This window comes from Cornus florida, unplaced genomic scaffold (genome assembly GCF_030987335.1).
Source record: "Cornus florida cultivar Cherokee Brave unplaced genomic scaffold, ASM3098733v1 CherokeeBrave_3.0.0_Hap2_Chr05, whole genome shotgun sequence".
NCBI lineage: Eukaryota > Viridiplantae > Streptophyta > Magnoliopsida > Cornales > Cornaceae > Cornus > Cornus florida.
The window spans coordinates 117,890,534-117,918,171 of NW_026775575.1; the positions used below are offsets into that span (position 1 = coordinate 117,890,534).

Consider the following 27,638-nt stretch of genomic DNA (forward strand, 5'->3'; position numbering starts at 1 on the left):
CGTGAAAGGGAAAAGATTGACACAGCCCGATCAGCAAACATTGCAATCACTGCACAAAACAGAAAATTGAATTGCAATATGCTATATATCATTCAGGGCACACGATAAACAGAGTCTGACCAAGACGCATTAAAAGTATTCTGATAAGTGAGTTCTATAACCAAATGTTTAATGCATATTAATTTAATATTTACAAACATGACCGAGCAACACATTCCATATAAGAAAATGTGAAAAACAAACTATGGAAAAAATGCACTCTCCATCTATTATTACATCTCTCGACAGTAGCAATAATGATGGTGAAAAATTGGATTAATATCAAAATTGGCATCTGGAGACACATTCTGAAGCAGAATCAGAATATAATATACAATTGATTGAATATATAAAATGCTATTATAACAAAGGGGTCCTTATCCTAATGGTTCGCATCTAGTCAATGGCAATTGTTTGGTTGATGATTGACTTGTTTTAATCAACCACAACTTCCTTCCCTTACCAACCAAGACGACAAAGGAACCATAGAAATTGAATGGCAAAGCTTGAAAAGAAAGGAATATCGTGCCACTCTCAGCTTCCCCACAAGTTGTGCCCACCAAAAGCCTTTCAATCAAGCAAACCTGAGAATTACCCCTTTCTGAATCATATCTTACTGCACCAGATCAAATCTAGAGTAGTCATAAGAGACAGAAAGCATAGTCAGTTAATTCATTTGTTTGGAACCAAATTGAAGGAATATCTTGGAGGCATACAACTTCATTTGTATGAATGAAATATGCTTAGACACAACTGATGACATAATTCCAAGGCAACCTTGTTTATGAGATGTTTAATGTCCTTGCCCAAAAAGATGCGACTAATGTATATTTGGACAAGTAATGAAGTTCAAATCTTAAGTAGGCATATGATGACACTGATGTACAATCACAAATAAAATGCTTAGTGAAACATTAAATCTTATCCGGGGATTTTTTGTCTGAGTCATTATCAGTATCAATTGTAATTTACTTTCTTAACATCCCAACCACCACCATGAATGAGTTTTTTTTATTTTGAATTATCAGTCAGATATTTGTAACCAGCCTCTTTGACCAGACAGGACACAATGTAGCATTGTAGGAAGGAATATTCCCAAAAAGGGATACATGCTTTATCTATATTTAGTGACAATTTGGTTCTGCTTTAGCTCAATCTCTAAATTAAGTCTCGAGAAATTTGCAAAGATAGAAATGAATAGAAGATCAAGTGAATTATTCATATTTCCTAGTTCCACACATTCTTTCAGAAATTTACGGTTGAAACCTGAAAGCACCAAATTTCAACTATACTTCAGCATGCAGTATCTGTCATGTATGTCAGAATCAATTAGATGCATGACTTCTAAATAGTTGAAATGAAGAAAAAATGTATGTATCATGTATTTCATTATTTGAGTACTTCATTAAGCACAATGAGATACTCATTCCAAATTTACAACTTAGGTGGTGACCAGCCACACATGCTAAAAGAATCAATAAACTCTATGAAGAAAGGTCTCAACTGATCAAGCAAGAAAATTTTCTTAAACAGGATTCGTGGACAAGCTTACTTGAGTTTATTAGAATCAGATGATGTTGATAATCGAAGTTTCAAGAACCATTATCTTGATCATCCATCTCCTCAAGAATAACATATTTGGCAGCAGCACTGGTTGTTAGTGACTCTCCCGTATCTTTATTTGTTTCTCCCTTCTTTAGCTTTTGGTATCTGAGACATTAAGTAGCAGAGAGGAAACAAAAAAAGGAAAGCTATATCACATAGAACCAAGTGAAAAGCTTTTGAGAGTACTTAATTGAAAAATGCAGCATATGGTTCATAATGAAATCAATCGAAGTGGCGTGGGTCTTATGAACTATTAAGTCTGTTACGACAAACGCAGCGAAGGGTGCGAACCCAAGAATAAATCAAGAAACACGACACAAAAGTAATCACACCACACAAAGAACACAAAGATTTAGCGTGGTTCGGCAAAGCCTACATTCACGGTGGAGATCCGGCGAAAGTTTTCACTATGCGAAAAATAGGAGATTACAAGTTTCAGCCCCACTCTCTTTCTGTACGATTTTCAGTGTCTCAATCTCATCCCACTCCAAACCCTAAACGCCTTTATATATCGGGCTACAAGAGAGTACTAATTAGGGTCCACGACCCACAAGAAGAAATGGGTCAAAACAGGGTCATAAACAGGTCACCACGCGACCTGGCACCAAATTCGGACCACGACATCACAAAGTGAAATTTATATATTCCCACATTCTGCTTTGTGATTCAACATAAAGTTGACTCTTACCATTAGTTTTTAGAAAGCTGATATTTTACCAACAAACTCTAAAAGATTCTTAAATGATTCAAGTCAATAATGATTAGAATCAAGTAAAAACAGTACATACATATTATATATTGTCTCTGTATATAAAGAAGAAACCAGTTCCAATTATTGCAAGTCAGTAAAGTGAAGAGCTAACGATATTCAGAATTAGTAATGTGAGCCTATCAATGTTCAAATGCTATGGGCGCAGTATTAACATTATTCAAGTGAACAATTTCATCATACGAAACTGCTGCCATCAACATAACAATCATATTCTCCTAAGCAAATTGCAATTTTAAAAATGGAAGGATCATCAAATGAAACTTCAGTTCAAGTAAACAGTTTGCCTTTAAAATCAGTAAATTTTCAAACATAATTAAAGAAGCATCTTCATTTCCTTAAATTAATCAAGACCTGCAAGTTCCAACACAAGCATGCAAGCAATAGCCTAGACCTGCATAGCATATTGTACAATAAAGCCAGAACGCATTAATAGTTGTGGGTTCTTGTGGGTAAGTATGAAATAAAGGTGATGACGCAATGCAAATCCCCGGTGGACTAGGCAACATGGGAGTTGAGACTAGTTTATAAAAGAGGGAGAGAGAGTTTATCTGTGTGGCAGTGCCAAGGCCACCACCAACTCCTTAAGGTCAGTGCCTTGCCTTTTAGTGATTATCCATTCCCAATTCTCTTCAAAAAAGTACTAAGAATGCAAAAGTGTTGTAACTTCAATATAAGATGTAGAGTCTATTGATGGTCTATGGGTGAGAGAAGGTGGTGTCATGCCGACGAAAGGGTCTCATAGGTCGTGCTGTGTGCCCTATCGTGGTCCAATGAGATGTTCTCATGTATAGTGGGAGTGATCGTCAGATTAGGACTCAGCAGGGGAGATCTTTTGACAATCGAGGTGGTAATGCTCTACTGAGGGAAGGCTTATAGGCTCTACGGTGACATCAAGATTTCAAGGTTCTTGAATTAGCTGCCAGTGCGGTACAATGAGGTGTTTCCATGTGTTGGAGCAATTTTTTGGACGATTAACAACATACAGATATCGTTTAACAGGGTTTTGCCATGTCATAGAGTGAGGTCCAGGTTCTTACAGACTTTGAGGAGCCCATAACTTCAAGCACCAAGTCAAGCATCCTTAAGATTCATTGGACTATCTCATGACCACGAGGTGGCCACTGCAGTATCTGCATACAGAACTGTAGAAGCAACCTGAGTCCAGTTCCTAACCAGGGTGGTGCATGGAGGGGACAATTGTTTTCATTGTAGATATGCTTGTGAAGAAGGCAGCTAGGTGTGTCTAAGGAGAAGACATGCTGTGTTAGTGATAGACAATACCGTGGTACTGTAGTTATGCCTGTGAAGAGGGCGAGGGGCTCATTGGAAATATCATCTATGCAGTGGTGAAGGCAAGGAGGTCTGTTTCCAGCCAAACCTCCCGTGATTATACCTATCGAAAAGGCAAGGGGTTGAACCCCTCAAAAAAATAAGAACGTGGAAGGCGCTCAGTCGACAGAATGGATCGCATGGCAGGAGAAATGTGCAATCGAGCCCTGTTGAGGGTATCATAATTATGTCATCTAGAGTGGTGCTGTCAAATTTAAAATAGTAATATGCGTGATCGTTCATCTGTACTCTATAGAGCACACAATGAAGACGTCCTTGCCTCGATCAGTGGCTTCAAAGTTTGGATAGTTAACCTGCACATTGTTTCATAGAAGTTTGACATATGCCACATTCAAATAGGACCGTTGAACATTATTCCTATTGAGGGAGCCATGTATAGAACTGCAGGTTTGACGCATGGACTTTCTTGGAGATGTCACGTGACGAGTGGAAATTCCATGTGGTGCAGCAAAGTATGCCACTTAGGTATCACGTGTAAAATTAGGAACCCACAATAATTAAGTATATTTTTAGTATATAAAATTAAGGGGGCATCACTTGGCGCACTGATAAAATGCTTGGAGTGTCAAGCATGAGAATGCAAGTTCGCCCAAGAGCAACCACTTTGTGCAAAGAACAATACTTGCTTCCTGAAATAAAAGAAGGAACTCTCTCCTTACAGGTGATGTACCACAATAAGATTATAACATCTGTCCCATAATTTATCAAATTAAAAAAAGAAAAAAAAAAAAACAAAACAAAACCTGATCCAACCCATTCTTAATCAAGTTAATCGGATTATATTCCTCTCACAAGTCACACCCGTATCTGTTTAACTCTTTCCCCCTTTCCATTCATTCAATTAAACATCTGAATGCTCTCTCAGTCCCTTTTTCTCCCTCTCATGCCCATCTCTCTCTCTTACTTATTTTTCTTTGACAATTTAATTGCATTACTCAAGATATCATCATTCAGTGGGTATTTGCAGTATTGAAGGAGTTTGAATACACAAGGGATGAATCTGATTGGTGTAAAGAGCATTACAAACATATAGGATTTGACGTTGGGGAATTATCTAGGGTTTGGAAGGGGTTTTTTTAGAATCCTACTGAATGCCTTCCTGAAAGGCTGAGTATCCTGTTCACCAGAAAGAATAAGATGTGAATAAAGTGTATATAAAAATACTCACACACACGTATATATTACCTACACAAACACAAGAAGAAAGGTAGTAAAATTGAATGAATCCACAAACATATTTTTTGTTTGGGCCATCAAGAAAAACCTTTCTAAATACACACACACATATAAGAGAGTAAAAGTTTGAACATGCTTACTCCAGGAATACAAACTCTTGCTAAATTCATAACCCCGATCTAGGGAGAGAGAGAGAGAGAGAGAGAGAGAGAGAGAGAGAACCGCGTGGAAGGCAAGTATTAGAGCAAAGGTATGCAAATCTTCAAGAACGCAAAAAAATGTTTAATGGTGATGTCTTGAGCAATGGGATAGACAAATTAGATCTTGCAAGGTAGACTGGAATAGGGAGAAACTGCATAGGTGTTGAGAAGGTGAAGCGAGATGGAGAACGACATGGCTTTTTTCAATTAAAAATGGGTTAAACCGGTTTTCATTCCTCTTTCTTTCTTTTTTTTCTTTTTTTTTTTTTTTCTTTTTTTCCCTTTTTCATTAATTTCATAATAATCTTATTCTACCACATCACTTCTAAGAGAGTTTTTCCTTATAGGTCAAGAGGCAAGTATTTTATTCTTGTGCACATAATGCCAAAGGTTAGAGTTGTATTTAGTCCACCCTTCCAAGGGCCCTCTCTATTAAATGGAACCAATTAGAGAATGACCCTTTATTATATAGAAAACGGTATAAGAATTGGTCATAAAAAATAATATAATATTTTTTTTAATAGATATCAGCTTTTGACAGGTAATCTAATATTTTATCACTGTAAATTGAATTAAATAACTTATGAATCAATTATAAAATAATCACCAATGTTATAAAGACAAAGACACAAGAATGGCATGTCATGTGTGTAGTATGTATTAACATTTATAAATATGTACATGCATACATAAACATATAATTATGATAACTGTTCTTCTTCCATGTCCTCCCCTTTTGACAAAACCTTTTGGTGTCCTATTTTGTATTTTAAATAGGGCAAACTTTTTAGTATAGTTCATATAAATCTTTAGTTTGATTTATCTTTACGATTACCATTTGCTTTTATACTAAAAGAAGCCACATCTCAATTTTAAAGTTTGACAATCATGTGTTGGCAAGTATCCAAGAAGCGTTGGCCATTATCCAAAATTAAGATCATTTATAAATTATGGACATGCCCAATATGTGTTCAAGAAGTGTTACACAAACACAGCTCCTTAGAAGAATTCATGCTTCCATGACCCCTTAATTTTAGTAACAAGAATAAAGGAATAGACATAACAAGATAAGCATTTGCTTCAAAAATATGTTAATTAATTACTTACTTGTACCAGTTGAACAAACTGACACCAACCATGATTGTCAACAGACCAACCCCTTTCAACCAGGTAAACTGATCATGGAAGTAAAACACTGCAACCTGAAACATGCATCACACGAGATCAGTACTCAACTATATAAAAAAAATTCTATGCATCAGCAACCTGTTACTCAGAATTTCACTGTCACTAAGAACAATCAAATTCACAAAAATGAAAATACAATACTCATACTCACCAGTCTAATGCAAATCAACAATATAAAGAGTTCCCAATTAGGATGTTTCTAGATGTGAATTGGAAAGAAGCCAATTGTTAATCTGGTTTCAATTTGTTGTTAATCTGGTTTCAATTTGATGTGAATTGGAAACAATTTTATAACTACCTTTTAAGAATATATTATATTGGACTAGCGCAAAGAAGGTCCCACAAATTGAGACCTTTGGGAACAAAATTCATGTAGGTTTGCTGATTCCAAAAATAAATAAAAATAAAAAGAACAAAAAATAAAAAGTGAGGTAGTGGTTGCATTGAAAGCCTTTTCCAGGCCAGTGCACGAGGCTCCCACCATTGCGGGCTCTGCAGAGGGCAGATGTATGAAGGCTTACCTCCAGATGCAGAGAGGCTGTTTCATTTTTTTGAACCCATGGCCTCTAGGTAACAATGGAGCATCCTTACCGTTGCACCTAGGCTTGCCTTCATAAAAAGACTTTTCTGGATAACTATAATCATTTTCTATATGTAGCTAAAGGCTGGAAAAATATGGAATTATAGTGTTTAGAAAGGTGCAAGGAAAAGGTAGGGTTTGAGGTTCCGATTAAGCAAGGAAAATGATGCTTTGGGGCTGTTCTGGGACTCTGAATGGTACCGGTAAGAATTAACTAGGGGCTGTGATGGATATATTAGCAAGTAATCATGAGAGATCACATGATTCTAGGTATACATTTGCAAGATATATAAGCAAACAATCATGTCAGGAATCTCTAGTCTAGGGCCTCTAGGCACATATAATCTTCCACTTGAGCAAACAGTAGCAAGATACTTACCTCTTACCTTGAAGGAGAGTGCTCGCCTTTTCAATCTTCAGTAGGGGGAATGTTGTAATACCAAACTGATGTAGGACAAGATCCAAGAGGCACTAACATATTGTGAGACCAAAATTAAAGTAGGATGGCATTTTAAAGGCTTTTAGTGCTTAACTATAATCAGTTCTTATGTGGCTAAAGAAGGGGAAATAAAGAGTTTTAGTCCATAAAGGTCCAAGGAAAGGGTAGAGTTTGGGGGGTTTCAGTTAAGCAAGGAAAGAATATGCTTTGGGGGCAGCTCTAAACACTAAACAGCACCCATGACAGTAACTGGGGACCAATTGTGTTAATTTTGGATGCTTGCTTGAGTAACAAAGTAGGTAAGAGGTTGATTTGTGAAATATTATTTAAGCGGTCAACCAGATTTGGTTGTGCAATAGGGGTTTGTTCTCTATTATACATAGCCATATATATATATATATATATATATGTATGTATATTCATTATATATATATATAGAATATAGACTTCATATTTAGAATTTAAGAGATTTTGACTAGTAAAACTCATTTAAATCTACTAATATCCAAAAATAGATCCCCCAATGCCATAACTTCAAACGACATCCCAAGGACCACAATTACAGCCCATTTACAGAAAATTTAGAAATTACTATATGCCATTGACTCAAAAACATAACAACAGCAGCTTAACCCACATATAAACATAATTATGACTCAACTAGGGTTAATACTAGATATAAGGGGTTCCAAGTTGGTGCTGTCCAGAAATTGCACCGATCTAAGATTCTCTCTTCTTTAAATTTGATTTTCCAGAATCCTATCATATAATGCATCAATATGTTTAATTGCAATCTAATATTAGGAAATAACAAGCACAGGCCAATATTATGTCAAATAGTGTCATAATATTGCCAGCTATATGTTAAATTTTAATTTCACTTTTTACATGCAATGATAACGATAATTAATATTTCAGAAAATACTAAATTTAGTATTATAGCACTATTGGAGGTCAAAACAAATAAAATATTCCAAAGTAATTGCTCTTCAAGATAATTTGCTTTTTTTCCAGAAGAAGGCAAATTATACAGGTCACTGTTTCTCCACCTTCTGTAGGTAAAATGATCAATAGAACACATTTAATTCTCCTCCTAATAGAACACAAGCCATCCTGAAGTAAACACTATGCATTAGATCAACTTGTACTTTGAACTTTCCATATCCAAGATTGGCTCTACAATTTTGGATGATGAATTGAAATGTATAACAAACTTTGCACATAGTCACAATATATAAAAGTAAATGTCCTGGTGCCTCATGAAGCATCAGGTCTCAGGATCAATTCCTACTAGGTGCAAACAATTCCTTGGAGAAGGGAGGGGGGAGTACCAACTACGAAAAAAATAAATAATAAATAAAAGTAAATGTAAACAAAACACCAGAAATACTAATAACCCCCTCTCAAAGAAAATTCTCCAAGCATGCATGTGAATGATAAATTATTGGTGTTTCACTCATGATACAGGATACTCAATATTTTTATCAGGCCTTATTGCTAATAAAAGGAAACACGTGGATTCTTTGCCATTGACAATTGGAATGAAAATACAGCCAACACATTATGTATTCATTTAATAACAGAACAAAAATTTATACAACATCTCATACCAAAATAGTGACAGCTTCCTTGACAACTCCTGCTATTGTCACTGTTACTGCACTGGTTACTGAGACAAGAATGTATTCTGTCAGTACCTGCAACATGATGAACAGGTTAAGTTCTTTGACAGCATTAACGTACTCCAAAGCGCTTGCTAATAGATGTGAGGATTACAATAAAATAACATGAGAGGATAATGCCACTGATATAAAGTAACATGGGAGGAACTTTTCGAAAAAAAAAAAAAAAAAACGTGTTTACTCTGAAACTGATCTCCAAATAAATTGCAATGTATTCCCAGGAAAAGAGAAAAAGAGAAAATATAAAATAGAACAAAGAGAGAAAACGTGATGAAGTCGAAAGAGTTCGACCCAGATTCCTACCATGAAAAAAGCCAGAGTTCCACCAAAAAGCATCAGCAAGCAACTTCGAGCAATATTCCATGAACTATTGAAGTAATCGTTCACCTTGAATTCATCCCATGGATCCATTACGAGAGACAGTATAGCAGTTGCCACTGCCATTACCGGAGCCACATAGCTCATCAAGGTAAGAGGATTTCTTAAACCTGAAAGTAACCAAATCGGAAGCACGATAAAGTAATTGTTTGTTGTATAAATTAAACTAAAATTTTAAAATTCACAAGAAGAATTAACATGTATATATTTAATTAAAAATTCCAAGTTCTGACCAAGCCTCAAAGATTACTTTTAATTTGGCAGCGTTACCAAGGTTTGATAATTTTAAAGCCTGATCAGATAAAGGTCAAATGAGCCACCCAGGACTGACGAAATCCCTTTTGAATGGATTTGACCAGAACAAGAAGATTATTTTTTGGAAGTCATGCCCACAAACACCCATTCTATGCAGCATGCAGCCGAACTATTGTTTAGATGCTTTCAAGAAAAAGGGTCGTCCAACTTTGGTTTTAGTAATTTAAGTGGATATCATTAATTTACAATTAAACAGAAAATGATAGTGCTTACCATAGACCTCTTTCTTTAAGTCAGTTTTGGTGTCAGCATGCACGAAAAAAATGAAAGATCAGATTCCAAGCCAACAGACACAAAGTAGGCGTAAATGTTACTGATAGAGATGAATTCAAAATCAAATAATTCAAATATCAGGAATTATTGGGATGGGATGTAAAGCAGAAACGGACACTAGTTATACCTGAAGAAGAATCTGAGTCATGCACCAACGGAACCCAGACATAACAGAAGCAAGCATAACAAAAATAAAACCCCAGAACTCAAATTCTGTCTCCTTTGCAACTGTGATACACAGAGTTACAGGTCAGGTTTTAACATACAGAAGAATTTAAATTGAATAAAATGATTGATAGGTGCATTTAATTACAAAAATATATTAAATATAAACAATAGTGAGGCACTGCTTGCCAATGACTTTAGACAGCTGAAAAACAGAAGCCTGCTGTGGAGAGAAAACAAGCTCTACACAATCAGGTTCCGTTTGATTAGGTAGAGTTAATCCATAAAACACCTAAAAGAAATCAAAGATGGAATTTATCTAAATTTTCTGAAACCCCAAAAAAAAAAAAAAAAAAAGAGGAGAAGAAGAAGGTTGAGGTCAATTTGTGCACATCGCTGGTCCATTTTAGCCTTGAACGAGGTATTGCGGAAAGGACACTGTGGCACGTAGCACATCCACCAATACCTGAGCTCACAGGCACGCATAAGATCTTCCTTCCTTTTCTTGTTATTTTGTCCGAAGTTTCTCCCAACCTCGACCTCCCAAAGGTCTTTCTCTAAGAAATTGTGAATCATTTTTATTCCTTTTACATCTTGGCAGCATGCAAATGCACTTTTAAATTGAAAAAGAAAGAGATTTTTAATCTTTGAAGTCATGAATTGCTAAGTCATGTAACTGTTAAAATAGAAACTTGATCAAATCAATCCTATAAAGATTTACAATATAAAAAGTTATTTCTATGTTGGCCTTTTATTCTGTTTGGATGCCTTCTCCTCAGGGGAGATTTGAGGTCCGTTCTTTATTCCTTAGTGGTAGAGAACAGTGGCATCAGCCTTTTAAAGTATTTAAAAGGCATGGCAAGAAGGATTCTAGAGCTCAAACCTTTATTTGGCACATGCTAGACGATGGGGTCCACTTGGAGTCTTGCATAATTAGGGGGTATGGTCAAATTGCATTAGTTTGGTAATTGAATTAATTATGGTGAATCTGCATCATTTTGGTAAATTGCATTATTAGGGGGTTTGTTCAAATTTCATTAATTTGGTAATTGCATTAATTATGGAAATTTTGCATTGTTTTGGTAAATTGCATCAATTAATTTATTTGTTACTTTATTAAGTTAGGGTCAACTTTTGATTACCTCCATTGTAGGGTAATCCAAGGGTCTTCTTTTATTATAAAAAAGATACTATGTAACTCTGAATACTCAGCGAATGATTGAATAAGATTATCCTTTGAGATTTCTTTGTGAGTGATTCACAAATTCTGAGGGTGTGAGGCCTTCTCTAGGTGTGATACCTAGGTCCTATTGGAGTGATTCCAATCGGCTTTTCTTTGTTATTTTTAATCTTTCTTTTCTACTAACAACCCTGAATCTTAGCTTTGTTTCTGAATTTCCAGCTCATAACTCTTATATACTTTCTTCTATTTGAGCCTGTCCTTTGTCCTACATCAGTTTTTGGTATCAGAGCCTAAGTAGACATCATGTTTACTCAATCGGTCAATGAAAGATTGGACAATAATCAGAAGACTGAGTTGCTGTTATAAATTTTGGAAAAGATTAAAGGGCTAAATGCTCAATGTGATAGAATAGCGGCTCGAATTTCCCAGCCTTTTAACAAATCGGTAGCCCTTAAAGAAGAATATGCATTGGGTACTAATGATGGCAGAAACCGCAAGCAACAACAGCCTTTACACTCTCTGCAAAGGTGTAATTTGAAGGTTGATCCACCACTCCATCCCATGTTGGAGTTTCCAAGAAATCCAATAGAGATGAATCATCATGAGCCACATGATGTTACTGGAGATATTACAAAGAAGTTACGTGATGGAACTCACCGCACACAAACAACAACAATGCAACCAAATGATGGATCAAAACCATCTTTATCTAACATGGCTGATCCTGAAGGAAAGAGTACGATGGCTAGCAAGGATTGTGAGAACCTGCTTGATGATGAGACCTGCAACACTGATCATGTGAAAGAAGTTGGAGAGATTGTTTCGTCCATCTCCGTTGTGACGTGCATCCTTGAAGACCCTAAAGTTGGTGGCAAAGATGGGCAGCAGACCTCTCATTTTGAGACGCAAGTTCATTGTGGAAATCAAGCTCGGAAGCCTACTATTGATGGCGGTGGCAGCTCAAATGTTGTCTCCACAGCCATGGTTAAGCGTCTCAAAATTTCCATCAAACCATATCCACAACCATTCGAAGCATCTTGGATAGATAGTACTTCTATTCTGAATCTTCCAAAAGATGCGGCTATTGGAGTAGATACTTGGTGTATATTAGTGGACACTGCAAAGAAATGGGAGCATGCTTGTGCCAAGAAGCAACAGAAGCTGGTTCAGATATCCACGAACTTGGTAGATGAGGTCTGGAAAAACCAACAGCCAGAAGAAACTAATCCTGTAAGTGATAAGCTAGAGGGGTCTCGCACATCAAAAGATCATTTTAGAGGGTTAAGTTTTCCTACTATTTCCTCAGTTGGTCCTAATGCAGCAATTATGCATTATAAACTAGAGGAGAAAACATGTTTAGGACTTGATCCAAACAGCATTTGTCTATTGGATTCTGGAGAACCAACTGATTTGCCCTTTATGTTCTTGCTCGAATACATTCATGGAGGGATAGCCTTGAGTTTCGACATGGTACTGGCCATGGAGTTCGTATCAGAGGTGATGGGTCAGATGCTAATTTTGTTATGGGGTTGCCTAGAACTAGTCGAGGACATAATGCTATAACCATTGTTCTGGATCTTTTCTCGCAAAAAGCACATTTTCTTCTATGTTCTATGACCTCCAATGCTGTCCACGATGCCAAACCTTTTTTTCAAGAAGTTGTCCGACTTCATCGGTTGCACAACACTATTATTTCTGATCGAGCTTTGAAGTTTATGCATTGTTTTTTGGTGCAAATTATGGAAATTGCTGAATACAAGGCTGAAATTTTCTTGCTCTTTTCATACTTATGACCAATTTCATCCCTTTAAACCTCAGTAATATGGAATATCACAATCCCCCTTATTAGGGACATGGGCTTATGCATGCTCCTCCCATGTGTGTCATCTTAGAGCTTGACGGAGAGAGCTTGACGTGGTAGAAACGCGGTCAGGGTCTACTGCTCCGACCAGTCACCGGAGTCATTAACTCCGGTGAAATCCTCTACTATTTTTTCTTTCGTTGTTCTCTCTCTCTGTTGGATCTGTGGTTCGTCGTGGTTGCTGTTGGTTGTTTGTCTGGTTTGGTTCTTTTTCTCTGTCATGCGCTCTTTCTAGAGGTTGCTAGATTGCCACGCTTGTTCCAAGGTGGATCTACTAGATCTGCAAATCCGTATAGAGGCCCATCGATTTTCTTGGATGATGATTCGGTTCAAAAAAGAAGAGAAGACCTTCTGTCGTGTCTAGGAGGGAAATTTGATAAGGAAGTGGGTGATGGGGCTCAAATTGCAGCTTAGGCCTCGCGTGCTTGGAAGGTCTCCTCTGGTGTGACGGTCTTGCCTCTACCGGATTCTTTATTGCTTTTCCGGTTTCCCTCCTCAACGGAAGCTTCTCGTGTTCTCAAGGGGGGTCGCCGTGACTGGGGCACGACATCTCTTTGTTTGGAAGCTTGGAGTTTTAGGGTAGGGTGCTCGAAGGTGTTTAAAGAGAAGGGGCTGAAGAAGGTGACGTTGTACTGTCTTCCTCTCCACCTTTGGAGTCATGCTCTGTTCGTGACAATCGGCGATCTTTGTGGTGGGTTTATTTGGGTGGATGCTGATGAAGCTTTGGACGCTGAAAGAGTCCGAATCACGGTCTCTGATGGTAGGGTTTGCCCTCCGTTTGTATTCATTCATGATGACCAGTTCTGCTATAAGGTGTCTATTTGGGAGGAGAAGCATCCCGAGCTTGTTCCGACAACAGATAGATTGGAAGGCGGTGATGGTTCGCAGTTGCTTAAGGAGAAATAATGGCTGCGGTGGGAATCCATGGGGAAAAAAGGAATGGCAGAGTTCCAGGTATGGAAGGAATGGAGAGACACGCTTTGGATTGGTAATTCGGAGTGCTTTAAAAGGTTCTTCAATCAGAATTGAAAGGAAGGGCTTCCTTTTTTGCCGAATCACGGACGGCAAGAAGGTTTCGGAAGATGCAATGGGGCGGAGGTCTAGCCGGAAATGGTCGTCGGCCTTTTGTGCAGCAGTGGGATCAAACAAAACGACGTGGTGGTTTCCACGCTCAGCAGGCGCGTGGGAGGGGAAGGTTTCCAGACCATCCACGTGGTTGGCGCTCAGGCCTTGTCCGTTCCCAGTGGAGAACAGCTGTTCCCACCAAATTCGGCTCCCAATTCAGTCGGGCTTGATGGTGGACTTGGTAATGGGGCTCTTGTTTCTTGTAATGTTGCACCTGAGTCTGTTGGGCCGCTTGTTGGGCCTAAAAGGCCTATTTCAGTTTCTAAAAGGCCTATTTCGGGTTCCATGGATTTGGACTGTGGTGTGCAAGTTTCTTGTGATGTGGATGGTGGGCCGAGCGCCCAATCTTCTAAAGATTTTCTGTTGGTGGGTTTTCGGGGTTGAAGAGTGGGTCGAGTTGTGGATCTGGGTTGGTGTCTAACAGGTTTGAGCCCTTGTCTTCCTCGAGACATGACAGAGATCCTTGTGCTGCTGGTTCGACGAAAGCAAGAGTCAAGGTTGATCGGCGAGTGAAGGATTCGGTGCTGAGACATCGTTTGCCTAAGAAAAAGATTATCCTTACCGCTCTTCGCAAAAAGTGGTCACGAAAGGATAAACAAAAATGGGTGGCATCTTCGCAATCGGGTTTTGATCCGGGTATGTTTTCAACTCCTTTTGATACTTCTCCTCCTAAGCCATGCTCTTCTTCTACTACTTCTCCTTTTTTGGGGGGGACAAAGACTTCATTGGGACGGGAGATGGGTGGGACAGCCACTGTATCTCATTCCTTTGCACCAGTGGTTGAGAGGGACTCGGTTTTTGCTGAAAGGCATGATGGTGATTCTGGGAATAGGCTTGGTTTCTCTCGGCAAAGTGAAGGTTTGTGTGAGGGAGTTACGGTTTGTGTAGGTCGGGATGTGAAGGTGAAGCTTGATGATGAAACGGCCTCTCTTCTGTTGAAGGAGTTATGGGACCATTTGGCTTTGAAAGGTTTTCTTTGTGACTCAGGAGGCGTTTTGACAGAGGAGGAGCCTATTTCGCAGTTTTGTTCGCATTCCTCTTCTGTTCTTGATGATTGGGAAGGAGCTGCAGGTTCTTCCTTTGATGGGGACTCGGGCATGATTCCATGGGAAGACTTGGAACAAGCAGTGAATTTGGCTGTACCTTTGGCTGTTGTTCCGCCCGGGGGGAATTGGGTTAGTGACTCGACTGATGTTGGAGTGAATGACCTTGAGGAGGAGTGGGTGAGGGAGAAGGGTTTGGAAGTGGGTCCTTTGTTGGGTGTTTCTTTTGAAGGTAGGGTGGATGAGGCGATGTATTTGTTTAATGATGTTCTCAATTCTTATTTTAAGGAAAAGGTGGATGGTAAGGTAGGGTTGCAGGAGGAGAGAGGGGAGACAGTGATGCAAAGTCCCAATGATTTTATCACGTATGAAAGGAGAAATAGGGGTCCAGATCAGGAGGGAGAGGTGGTGAAAGGAGGGGAGGGTTTACTTTTCCAAGTGTTTCCCTGTGAAGCTACAAATTCTTTCATGGAATGTCCGGGGTCTCAATGACCCGGCTAGAAGGAAAGTGGTGAAGTTGGTTATTTGTAAAGGTGGGGGTCATGTGGTGTGTCTCCAAGAGACCAAACTTGCTTCAATGTCTGATAGGATTGTGAGGAGTCTTTGGAGTGGGAGATTTGTGGAGTGGATTGCTTTGGATTCTATTGGTTCCTTGGGGGGCATCTTGATCATGTGGGATAACAGATGGGTGTCTAAAGTGGATGCTCAGGTTGGGCGTTTCTCTGGTTCATGCATTCTTGCTTTGGTAGAGGATGGTGTTCATTGGGTTTTTTAGGGTGTTTATAGTCCTTCAGAGGACGGTGAGCACCACTTGCTTTGGGAGGAGTTAGGGGAGATTAGAAGTCGATAGTGTTTGCCTTGGTGTATTGGAGGGGACTTCAATGTTGTTCGTTCTCCGTTCGAGAGGTCAACGGGAGGTAGGTGGACGTCTGACCATGTTCCATTGATGTTGGATTGTGGCGGGTTGTGTAGTAGACGTTCTCCTTTCAGATTCGAGAATATGTGGTTGCGGGCTGAAGGTTTTCTGGAGAGGGTCCGTCTCTGGTGGGAGGGGTATGGTGTGGTTGGCACCCCTAGTCATGTGCTTGCAGGCAGATTACGTCTCTTAAAGGAGAATCTTAAGACTTGGAATAAAGAGGTCTTTGGGAATCTGGAATGGAGAAAAAATCAGGTTCTTGCTGAGATTGCGGCTATAGACCGGATGGAGGGTCAAGGGGTTTTGGTGGAAGCTTTGAAGGTTAGGAGGGCGGAGTGCAAGGCGGAGTTTACTGAGATTGCAATCATGGAGGAGATCTTGTGGAGCCAAAAATCTCGAGCTTTGTGGCTTAAGGAGGGGGATAGAAACACAAAATTTTTCCACAGATTGGCCAATACTCATAGAAGAGGCAATCATATAGGGACGATTCGGGTTGAGGGGGTTATTTTTTGTAAAGAGGAGGAGATCTGCAAAGGATTTTCAAAGTTTTTTGAGAAGTTGTTCACAAAGACTGTTGAGTGGAGACCTTTGCTTGAAGGGATGCAATCTGACTCTATTTCTGAGGAGGAGTGCTTGGGCTTGGAGTTGCCTTTTTCTGAGGAGGAAGTTCTAATTGCTTTGAAGAGTTGCAATGAGGATAAAGCCCCAGGTCCAGATGAATTTACCATGAGATTTCTTCTAGAGTGCTGGGAGGTGGTTAAAGGGGAGGTGATGGGCACTTTTCATGCTTTCCATTCTCGAGGATCTTTTGAGAAAAGCTTGAATGCCACGTTCATTGCTCTCATTCCGAAAAGGGGGGGGAGGGGGCGTTGGATGTTAGGATGTTTGAGAAAAGTTTGGTGGGTTGTATCTACAAGGTGTTTGCTTCAAGATTGCGAAAAGTTTTGGATGGCATCATTTCGGATTCTCAAAACGCTTTTGTCGGAAGCCGTCAGATTTTGGATTCAGTCCTTATTACAAGTGAGTGTGTGGACTCCAGATTGCGTAGTGGGGATCCCGGGTGTTCTTTGTAAGTTGGACATTGAGAAGGCGTATGACCATGTGAGTTGGAGCTTCCTTTTTTACCTGATGGAGAGGATGGGGTTCGGCGATAGGTGGAGGAGATGGATGCATTTTTGTATTTCCAGTGCTCGTTTTTCGATCCTTGTTAATTGTGCTCCTACCGGTTTTTTCTCTAGCTCAAGGGGCTTGAGACAGGGGGATCCTCTCTCCCCCTTCTTGTTCTTGTTTGTGATGGAGGCCCTTAGTAGATTGATGAGAAGGGCAACCTAACGAGTTGGGTCTTTTGAGGGGCTTTCAGGTGGGCAGGGATGCTGTTTCTCAGTTGGAGATCTCTCATTTGATGTTTACTGATGACACTTAGTTCTTTGTGATGCGAATGTGTCCCAGATCAGATATCTGAGATGTGTTTTGATTTGGTTCCAAGTTGTCTCCGGCCTTAAGGTGAACGTGGGCAAGAGTGTTTTGGTGCCGGTTGGGGAGGTCCCTGAGATTGAAGCTTTTGCTGACATTCTTGATTGTCGTACTGGTTCATTTTCCATTTCTTACTTAGGTTTGCCTCTGGGTGCTCCTTCGAGGTGTGTGGGGATTTGGGACCCAGTGGTGGATAGATTTGAGAGAAGGTTGGTGGGTTGGAAGAAGCAGTATCTTTCCAAGGGCGGCAGAGTCACTTTGATTAAGAGCACCCTTTCTCGCCTTCCCACTTATTTTATCTCTCTTTTTCAGATTCCCTCTTCAGTTACGGAGAGGATTAAGAGGTTGCAGCGTAATTTTCTGTGGGGGGTAGAGGTGAAGAGTTTAAGTTTCATTTGGTGCGATGGGAACAGGTTTGCAGGCCAATTCGGAATGGTGGTTGGGTCTCCGTAGATTGGTGCCTTTTAATAAGGCCCTCCTTGGGAAATGGTTGTGGAGGTTTGGTGTGGAGAGACATTGGCTTTGGAGGAGGGTTGTGGCTTGTCGTTTTAGGGAGATGAGAGAAGGGTGGAGTTCTCTGGAAGTAAGGGATCCTCAGGGGGTGGGGGTCTGGAAATTTATTCGGAAGGGTTGGGATGAATTTTCCAAACACATTCAGTTTCGTCTTAGAAATGGAAGGAGGATTTGTTTTTGGGAGGATGTGTGGTGTGGAGATGTTCCTCTCGCTCTCGCTTTTCCTCAGCTTTACAGGATTGCTTCGGATAGACAGGCCATGATGGTTAATTGCTATCATCTAGATAATGGGAGACTAGTTTGGGATGTTCGATTCAGGCGTTTCTTTCAGGATTGGGAGATCGAGGAGGCCATTCGTTTCTTGGAGCTGTTGTATCGCCAGAGGATTGTGGAGGAGGATTCGGATTGTTGGTCATGGGTTGCAAACTCCCAGGGGCGTTTTGAGATGAGGTCTTTCTTCAAGTGTCTCTCGTTTGATCCTGGAGTTCGTTTTCCTTGGAAGTCTGTTTGGTGTTCTAAGGCTCCTCTCAAGGTGGCTCTCTTTGTGTGGACTTCGGTTCTGAGTAGGATCTTAACCCAGGATAATTTGAGAAGGAAAAGCCAGGTGATGGTCAATCGTTGTTATATGTGTCTTCGTGATGAGGAATCAGTGGATCACCTTCTCATTCATTGCTCTTTGACTAGAGAGTGTTAGGATTTGATGCTTAGCTTATTTGGGTTTTCTTGGGTTATGCCAGATCCACTAGAGGGTTGATTGAGGCGTGGAGAGGTTGCCCTGTGGGGGCTCATAGTCAGGATGCGTGGAGGGCTACGCCACTTTGTGTGTGGTGGTGTATTTGGCTTGAAAGGAATAGGAGATATTTTGAAGGAAAGGCGATGTCGATTTCGGTGCTTAAATTCTCGATTCTTTCCACTCTGTTTTGTTGGGTTTGAGGGAGAGATCATAGATCGTTGGAGGAAATTGTTGACTTTTTGGTCTCCTTGAAGGCTTGAGGCCTTTGTGGTCTTTTGTACTTTTCTTGGGATCCGCTCCCCTTTTAAGCGTTTTTTAATAAAATTTTATTTATCAAAAAAAAAAAATTCATCCCTTCAACTCGTCGGAGCCGAGTTTTTCCAAGCCGGAGAGAATTGGTAGAGAATAGTGGCATCAGCCTTCTAAAGTATTTAAAAGGTGTGGCAAGAAGGATTCTAGAGCTCAAACCTTTATTTGGCACATGCTAGACGATGGGATCCACTTGGAGTCTTGCATAATTAGGTGGTTTGGTCAAATTGCATTAGTTTGGTAATTGCATTAATTATGGTGAATCTGCATCATTTTGGTAAATTGCATTATTAGGGGATTTGATCAAATTTCATTAATTTGGTAATTGCATTAATTATGGAAAATTTGCATTGTTTTGGTAAATTGCATAATTAGATTAAATTGCATCAATTAAGTTATTTGTTACTTTATTAAGTTAGAGTCAACTTTTGATTACCTCCATTGTAGGGTAATCCAAGGGTCTTCTTTTATTATAAAAAGGATACTATGTAACTCTGAATACTCAGCGAATGATTGAATAAGATTATCCATTGAGATTTCTTTGTGAGTGATTCATAAATTCTGAGGGTGTGAGGCCTTCTCTAGGTGTGATACCTAGGTCCCATTGGAATGATTCCAATAGGCTTTTCTTTGTTATTTCCAATCCTTCTTTTTTACTAACAACCCTGAATCTTAGCTTTGTTTTTGAATTTCCAGCCCATAACTCTTATTTACTTTCTTCTATTTGAGCCTGTCCTTTGTCCTACATCACTTAGCCTCGCCGGTTTTCATGAAATTGTATATCTTTAGATGAGATTGTGGACTTTTTGGATTCGTTGGGTACATAGGGCTTTTTGTTTGGTTTCTTGTATATCTCTTGGGATGCGTTCCCCTTTTGAACGCTTTCTAATACATTTTTTTTTTTTTTTTACAAGTAAATATATATTAACAAAGGCGCTCAAAACTTTCTAATACATTTTATTTACCAAAAAAAAATGTTGCCCTTTTTTTTGTGTGCTCTTGTCCTACTTTTTTCTAGATTTTTTTGTGTTAGCAAATTTATGTAGTACAATGTCCATACTCCTTGTCTACCTCCATGCTACTTAATCTACCACATGTCATATCCGATACTGATCCTCCACGCTCATTGAAGAGCCCAAGTCATATACACTAATCAAGTGACATTAAGCAAGCTAAGTTTTCAGTCATAGACGGAGAAAACCCAGAAGATGAAATTAAATTAAGAAAAAGTGGTCTATTAATGACAAAGAATTAGAAGGGCATGACAATTATTTAAAAAGATGTCAGATAAATGGCTGAATGATACAAAACAGAAGGAATCATCAACACTCTAATTTGACTAAGCTTAATTACTTTAACTAGGTTCCACAATATTAACATTAGATTATGGCTGCTTCGTCAGCATAAAGGAACATCATGCAAAGATTATCCAATGATTAGCAGCATGTCACACGTGCCAAGCAAGGGTCATTAACATAACAAAAAGTGTCAAATACCTATTCAACCATATATCTAATAATATGAGTAGTTTAATAAGATGCATTTCTCGCACCAAGACAGTTGACTGCACTGATAAATAAGATGCAAATAGAACACTCTAAATATCATAAAATGTATGAACTTCCATTGTTCCACACTCCAAATGCTAACACAAAACTTCTAACTCTACCTTGCAATCGTTTCTTCTTTTTTACTATTCTAGGTAATATCTTTATGAAAATTTCCACCTTCAAGGGCGATTCAGCATTTGCAATTAAATACTTAATGAAAAATAAATTAATTAGACTCCTTAACCTAGAAAACATAATTTATATGAATGTATATTCTGACGACGGTAGAGAGAATACTCATTTTATTTGAGAAGGCAAAAGAAAATTAAGGAGTTTTATACGACTTTGTTTTCCTCAGAGTGCCTTTCACATTAAATTACATTATAAGATTCTTGGTACTCTCCCCTTCTCTTCATGGTACTCTCCCCTTCTCTCCCCAAAGAGGAGAGTACAGAAGGGGGAGCCTTGTTCAGCTCTCCCTTCGGTAAGAAATAATTTCTTACAAAAACTCAGAAAAGCAATGGAAGCGTGAACTTCATAGTACACATACAGATATATCATGTATTGTATCATGCATTTTGTATATGGTAAGATATTACACTTCTGCTACAAATGAAATTTCTAATTCTTGCTTATCGCGAATGAGTACATTATCAGCATTAGCATTACACCCCTTTAACTATTCCTTGTGAATTAACATAGTGGGGCCACATAAATCCCACCGGGCAAAAGAATGTCCTCGGAATGAAAAACAATAAAACTGAAAGTAATCAGGCATCACTTCCTATTTAGCCATCATGCATAAGTAAAAATAATGTTCTTATTGCAATTTTGGATTATTGTTGTGATTGTCCTTAATGATGAAATACATGAAGGACAAACAGAAAACTAATAAATGCCTACAGAAATAAATTATTTGGAACTGGTGCAAATAATGAAGCTACATACCTGTTAATAATATTCCAGTAGAGATAATTAAGATGATACCTACAAGCTTGACGCTTGGAGACTCCAACCTTCCATAAAAATTTGACATTAAAAGCCATTACATGAGGTCAATTTCAAAAAGAAAGAAAAATAAAAAATAAACCTACAATTCCTGTTCAAAGAATAGCACCCCCACTAGGGCACATCATGGCCAGATGAATTTATATGGCAATTAGTAGAAGACAAAGTGAGAGTATATTAATTTGTAAATGACAAAGATCACAGACAGGCATTGCCCAAAAGGCACCAATACTTAAATTACAAATACAGATTTTTGAAGTGTAAAGGAACATCAACAAACATAACAATTTTAGAACGAACACCATCATCATCATCATCCTTGCCTTAATCCCATATGAATGGGGTCGGCTACATAAATTCTCTTTTTCCATTCTTTTCTATTACAATTCATCCCTCCTATAATGTTTAACTTTTCTAAATCTTTCTAAAGATATCATCCTATTTTAACTTCAGTCGCCCTCTTTCCCTCCTAACTTCTAGGCAAATTAGTCTCTCTTCTCACTGGAGCATCTATAGATCTTCTTTGGATATGTCCATACCTCCTGAGTCTATTTTCTCTTATCTTATCGTTAATAGGTGTGTCACTCCCAATTTTTCCCTCACATTTTGATTTGTAACCCTCTCTATTAGTCACCCCTATCATCCACCTTAACATCCTCATTTTCGCAACATGAATTCGTTGCTTTTATTTATTTTTTAAAGCTGAACACTCTAAGCCATCTAAAATAATCGACCTAATAACTGGTCGATATTCTATGCTATAAAATTCCACTAATCTGTCTCCATTTCGTCCAACCTGCTCCAATTCTACTAATTATATCACCATCTATCTCACCATTCTTTTCTATTATTGACGCTAAGTATCAAAAAGGGTCAATTTGGCTAACCTTACCAATAGGCTTGTGGCCTAGCGGTACAAGGCTCCTACTTCCCAAAGGGAGGTCAGGGGTTCGAACCTCAGTGGAGGCAGTGTGTGTGAGTCCCAACTAGGGAAAAAAAATAAAATTTGGCTAACCTTTTGGTTTTGATGCGTGATCATTATATCATCAATATTTGACTCTTTACTAAATTTACATTCCATATATCAATATTGGTCTTACTAATTCTCAAACCTTTTGATTCTAAAGCATTTCTCTACAATACTAATTTTATTGGTAAATTTTCTTTAGAAGTGTCCAATAACACTATGTCGTCAACAAACAACATACACATTAGAAGAACTCTTTGTAAGTCTTCTGTGATTTCAACTATTATTATTAGTGGACAAATACAGACGGTGCAATCCCTTGGTAAAATCCCATATCTACAGAAAATCACAAATCTCACCATACGCATTACGAACTCTAGTTTTAAAATTTAAGTATATATGTTGAATAATCTTTATCATTTCTACAGGAATTTGTTTTCCTTGTAAAGTCCACCAAATTGTACCTCTCGGCAACCTGTCATGCTTTTTCTGAGTCTATAAAGGCCATATTTAGATCTCTTTGTTTACTCCTACACTCTTCAACTGTCATATTAAGTAAATAGCCTCCATTATGGATCTACCTGGCATAAATCCAAAGTGGTTATCAGATTCTGTGAATTATTTCCTAAATCTTTTCTCTATCACTATTTCCAATAGTTTCATTGTATGACACATTAATTTAATTCTTCGATAATTGTGGCAATTTAGTAAATCCCTTTTGTTTTTGTTAATAGGTACTATCATGTTTTCCTCCACTTACTTGGCGCTGTCCCCTCTTTTAGAATTTTGTTACATATATTTGTTATCAAGAATCGACTAAGTACTGTTTATGATTATTTAGGTAAACGGTATATGATTGATGTTTGCATAAAAGCAAATAAAATACCTTTGCAGCAGCTTAAAGCATTAAACATAGATGCAATCAAATTAGAGTAAGGCAGAACCAACTCGAATCTTAGCAAAGTTATACCAATTATAAATACTTAGTTACAGAGTTTGAGGCTTCAGCCCCTTGTTTGAACATTTGAATGACCGCCTATGATTGGACTGTTTCACACTATCCCTAACTGATCAACTAAAGTGACACTGTGAGATTAAATATGAAGGTCAGATGACAAGAAATTCACCTGAATGCAAAAGCAAATAGGAGGAGAAATATAGGAGATGCAGATTTGCACTGCAAAACAAAAGGGAGAAAAAATCGAGACTGCAGTCAAGCTTTGTTGCAGTAGAGTGCAGAAACTGAAATACCCAAAAAAAATATATGACCCATTTCATTAAAATCACAAAAGGATATGAAGAGAAAAGAATGACCAACCATAGTGGCAAATGTAACAGAGATAAAAACAAGGGAAGCGTTGCTCAAGTTTATATCCAGTGCTGTTCCAAGAGCCATTGGTACAACTGTGAAAGGCAAAGTCCATCTGTAGCATTAGTTGTTAGAGAAGTTAATAAATAAATAGCATAAACTCAAAGGTAGAAGAAAAGAAGAAAGGAAAGCTAATATTCAAAATTTCAAATGACTTTGAAATTTTGGAACACTAAAAGATGGTAAGACGAGAGAACAGATGCAGAACCCCACCCCAAAAAAAAAAGGAAAAATTTTTAAAGACAATAATAAATGATATGCATTTACATCTGAGATTATATGCCCCAACATTCAATAAAGTTATTTTCCAGTAAAAATCACTAACTCAATAAATGATGCATGGAGCTCACAACATTGCCCTGTTAGCGCCCATTTTATCAAATATAGGACAACTGATATTGCTTCACCTTTTTAAACCTATCCTAAATGTATTTCAGAAGAAAATGCTAAACACCCTAATTCTGTTTGAACATTCTGTTTTGATCGCATCAAGACTGCTTCAGCTTCAGCCAGACCAAATGTGACAAATTTCACTTGAGCACCACAGATTCACATTATCAGAACATCAGTGTTAAAACTCAGGAATATTGAACTTCTTTCTTATAACCTCCTCCTTATAGAACTCTTACATAAAGTGTTGAAAGAACTAAAAAATGTAGAGAGAAATTAAACATGAAGAACACAAGGATAGACACACAAAGCCCAAAGGGCTACATCACCTTTATTATATTCTCTCTTGATATTGCTTATAATGAGCACCTCTTTTTTATAGGTGAAAGAATACAAGTGATAAATATGGAAAATACATTGATGGAGGATTCCTAAAATCAATCCCATAAATCACTCCAATCATATTCTATCATAGGCTAAAATCACTCCTATGATATTCTTCCAATATAAAGAAAATAAAAAGATTCTGGTAATATCACACTTGTCCAATATCTAATTCTTATCATTCCTGTTCTTTTCCTACACCTCTCTAATCAGATTGTTTGGAAGCCCTCTCCAGACAATTTGTTGTAAATTGCATGTTCCATAGCTCATAGAGTCCGCATTATAATTACAGTGGTAATATCGCACTCGTCCAATATCGGATTTTTTTTTATAAGTATTTCTTTTATCATCCATTTCCTTACCCTTATACCAAATCTGGCCTTCCTTCCCAATTAACCCTTGGCTTCCTTCATTCTTATCAATTTTTTTAGTTAATTTCTTACTTTCATGGAATGTAACGTAACATGATTTTGCAGCATATTCTTAGAGATCTTGTTTGATCAAATTTAATCAATAAAAGTTTTCTTCCAAACTTCAATGGGTTTCAATTGATTAATTTCTAGTTTTCTAGTTTTTTTTTTTTCCTAGTTGTTTTGTGGTTATGGTATGCAATATGCTTGATTGAAAGATACTGCAAAAGTCTAGGAGACCATTAGTGTTAGAAACCTTAAGCTGCTGTAAATTTTTACCAGTCATTCTATGAAGAGAATATACTAAATTTATGAAATGAAGACAAAAGACACAAAGGTGATGGTATTACCTCTTACAAAGTAATCCCTCCATGACATAGTTACACTAGGTTGAAATCTCTGAGGCCAAAACCATGTAATGGATTTCGCTAAAACAGCTTGCATTGCAAAGTGGAAGGTATTCATCAATAAAGGAGCAGGGAACTTTCCCAGATCTTCTCCTAACAGTGTTTTGTTGTACCTGCCCACAACAAAATACATAAGAGCAAAATAAATAAAGCAACAATAAGCAAGAGTACATCATTACAAAAATGTAGCCAGTGATTGATACAGTGAAGAAGAAACTTACAATGTCAAGAATGTGCTGAAAGTGTACCAAACAAGTATGAAAAACAATGTCTTCAGTACATCGGAAACAGAAATGGAGCTCTTGTGAATTGGTGGTGATGCTTCATGGTTATTAAAAAAATTGGAGCCATAAACTCCGTCACTCGAGAAATTTAGCTCACTTCCATGCCCATTTTCGATATCAAGAGGCAAATACTTCTCATTTCTGATTCTTGGACGAGGAGTAGAAACACCATCCATATTTTTGCTGAAATCGCTTTCTTGAAGCAAAGGTAATTCGAAATCGAAGCATTCTACGTCTGCATCCTCATCTTTTAGTTCATGATCTGGATGGATTATTCCGTTCTCATCACACCAGCCCGAGAACGAAGGATCTCTCTGAAAACCTAACACGTGGATTCCGTTCTGAATGTCAACTTCCGTGCACTCAACTTTTTCTGTATCCAAGTTGCTCTCTACCATCTCCGTTCCTCTCTAAAGGTAGAGCCATCTAAACTCCAGCAAACCCAAGCTACCCAATTGCCAATGACTTTCCATTACACTAAATACTCAAATCCCTTGGCATTATATTGCTGCTTATGCCCACTGCCAGAGGTATCACGTCAGAAGCCTTTTGTAAGCGGAATCAATTGTTGAGTTGATCGCAGTCCACACAGAAATTTCTCCAAATAAGTATAAACACCACAAATTCATTAATTCTGCATCTTGCCTCCTAATTACATAAAAGAAACCACAAAATGAATCAATTTTTTCTCACTAGTGAATCCAAGTTCAAATAAAGTAACAAAAAAAAAAAAAAAAAAGGTCAAATGAATTCAAGCACAACACTAGCTGCTCTTATGAAGAGTTTCGTCAATACCCGCTACAGTTCTCCAAATTCAACACAAACCAATGGTAGAAAGAAACAAGAAGTTGGGTTTTGAAGAAAGAATAAAATTTTCTTTCTACAGATTATTGAACCTCAATCCACGCATATCACATCACATTTTGCAATCAAATACTCAATCAACAGTAGCTAAAACACTTTCCCAAACGGATTTCCAATTAAAATCAATAATGTAAACTATGAAAAGATTGAATGAAACTAGACGAGAAAGAAAAGCGAGAATTGCAGGCAGATTAAAATAGGGGTAGCTCGGGCACCGAACAGATATGATTCGTGGAACTTGAATGAGAAATTCAAACTGACCTGAGCTTGACGCGAGATAGATATATAGAGATCTCTCTGAAGCGTTTGATCGACGAGAAAGAAGAAGATCTGATCTGATGATATTTGTTTGTTGTTTGTTGTTTGTTGTTGGGTGAAAGAAATATTTGCCTTTGGGTGTTATTGTCGTTGGTTGGATTTTGGATTTTGGATTTTGGATTTTGGAATTGGAAGGACAGGTCGGGTGGGGGTTGGGTTGGTTTAGTCGTCTCATTAAAAGCGTTTTTGTGGTTAATTGAGTGAAATCAAAGCAAAAGCCTAAAAATTAAATATACATATAAAACCAATAAATTCGTACTGAATTAAAAATGGTGTCACGTTGCATTTGCAAATAAACGACTAGTTTTCCACATGAAAATTACCATTTAATATTGAAATAATTCCCAATTCAACCTGTTATTTGGAGAA

The 27,638-nt window shown here is 38.1% G+C and overlaps 1 protein-coding gene across 2 annotated transcripts; it reads right to left on the bottom strand.

The window, feature by feature from the left end:
• Positions 1 to 136: 136 nt before the first annotated feature.
• LOC132308984 (probable sugar phosphate/phosphate translocator At1g06470) lies at positions 137 to 27,424 on the bottom strand. 2 transcript variants are annotated; one of them, XM_059807305.1, is made up of 13 exons: positions 27,213 to 27,424; positions 26,025 to 26,735; positions 25,747 to 25,916; positions 24,162 to 24,247; positions 23,971 to 24,020; positions 21,817 to 21,884; positions 10,125 to 10,225; positions 9,938 to 9,950; positions 9,335 to 9,519; positions 8,960 to 9,046; positions 6,250 to 6,344; positions 1,592 to 1,749; positions 137 to 671 (listed from the first exon to the last, which is right to left on the bottom strand). In XM_059807305.1, exons 2-12 carry the CDS (start codon positions 26,483 to 26,485, stop codon positions 1,632 to 1,634), a joined length of 1,434 nt encoding a protein of 477 aa, XP_059663288.1. In that variant the 5' UTR covers positions 26,486 to 26,735; positions 27,213 to 27,424; the 3' UTR covers positions 137 to 671; positions 1,592 to 1,631. The 2 variants fall into 2 exon arrangements, with proteins under 2 accessions (XP_059663288.1, XP_059663289.1); XM_059807306.1 differs by lacking the exon at positions 27,213 to 27,424 and adding an exon at positions 26,883 to 27,171.
• Positions 27,425 to 27,638: the final 214 nt, after the last annotated feature.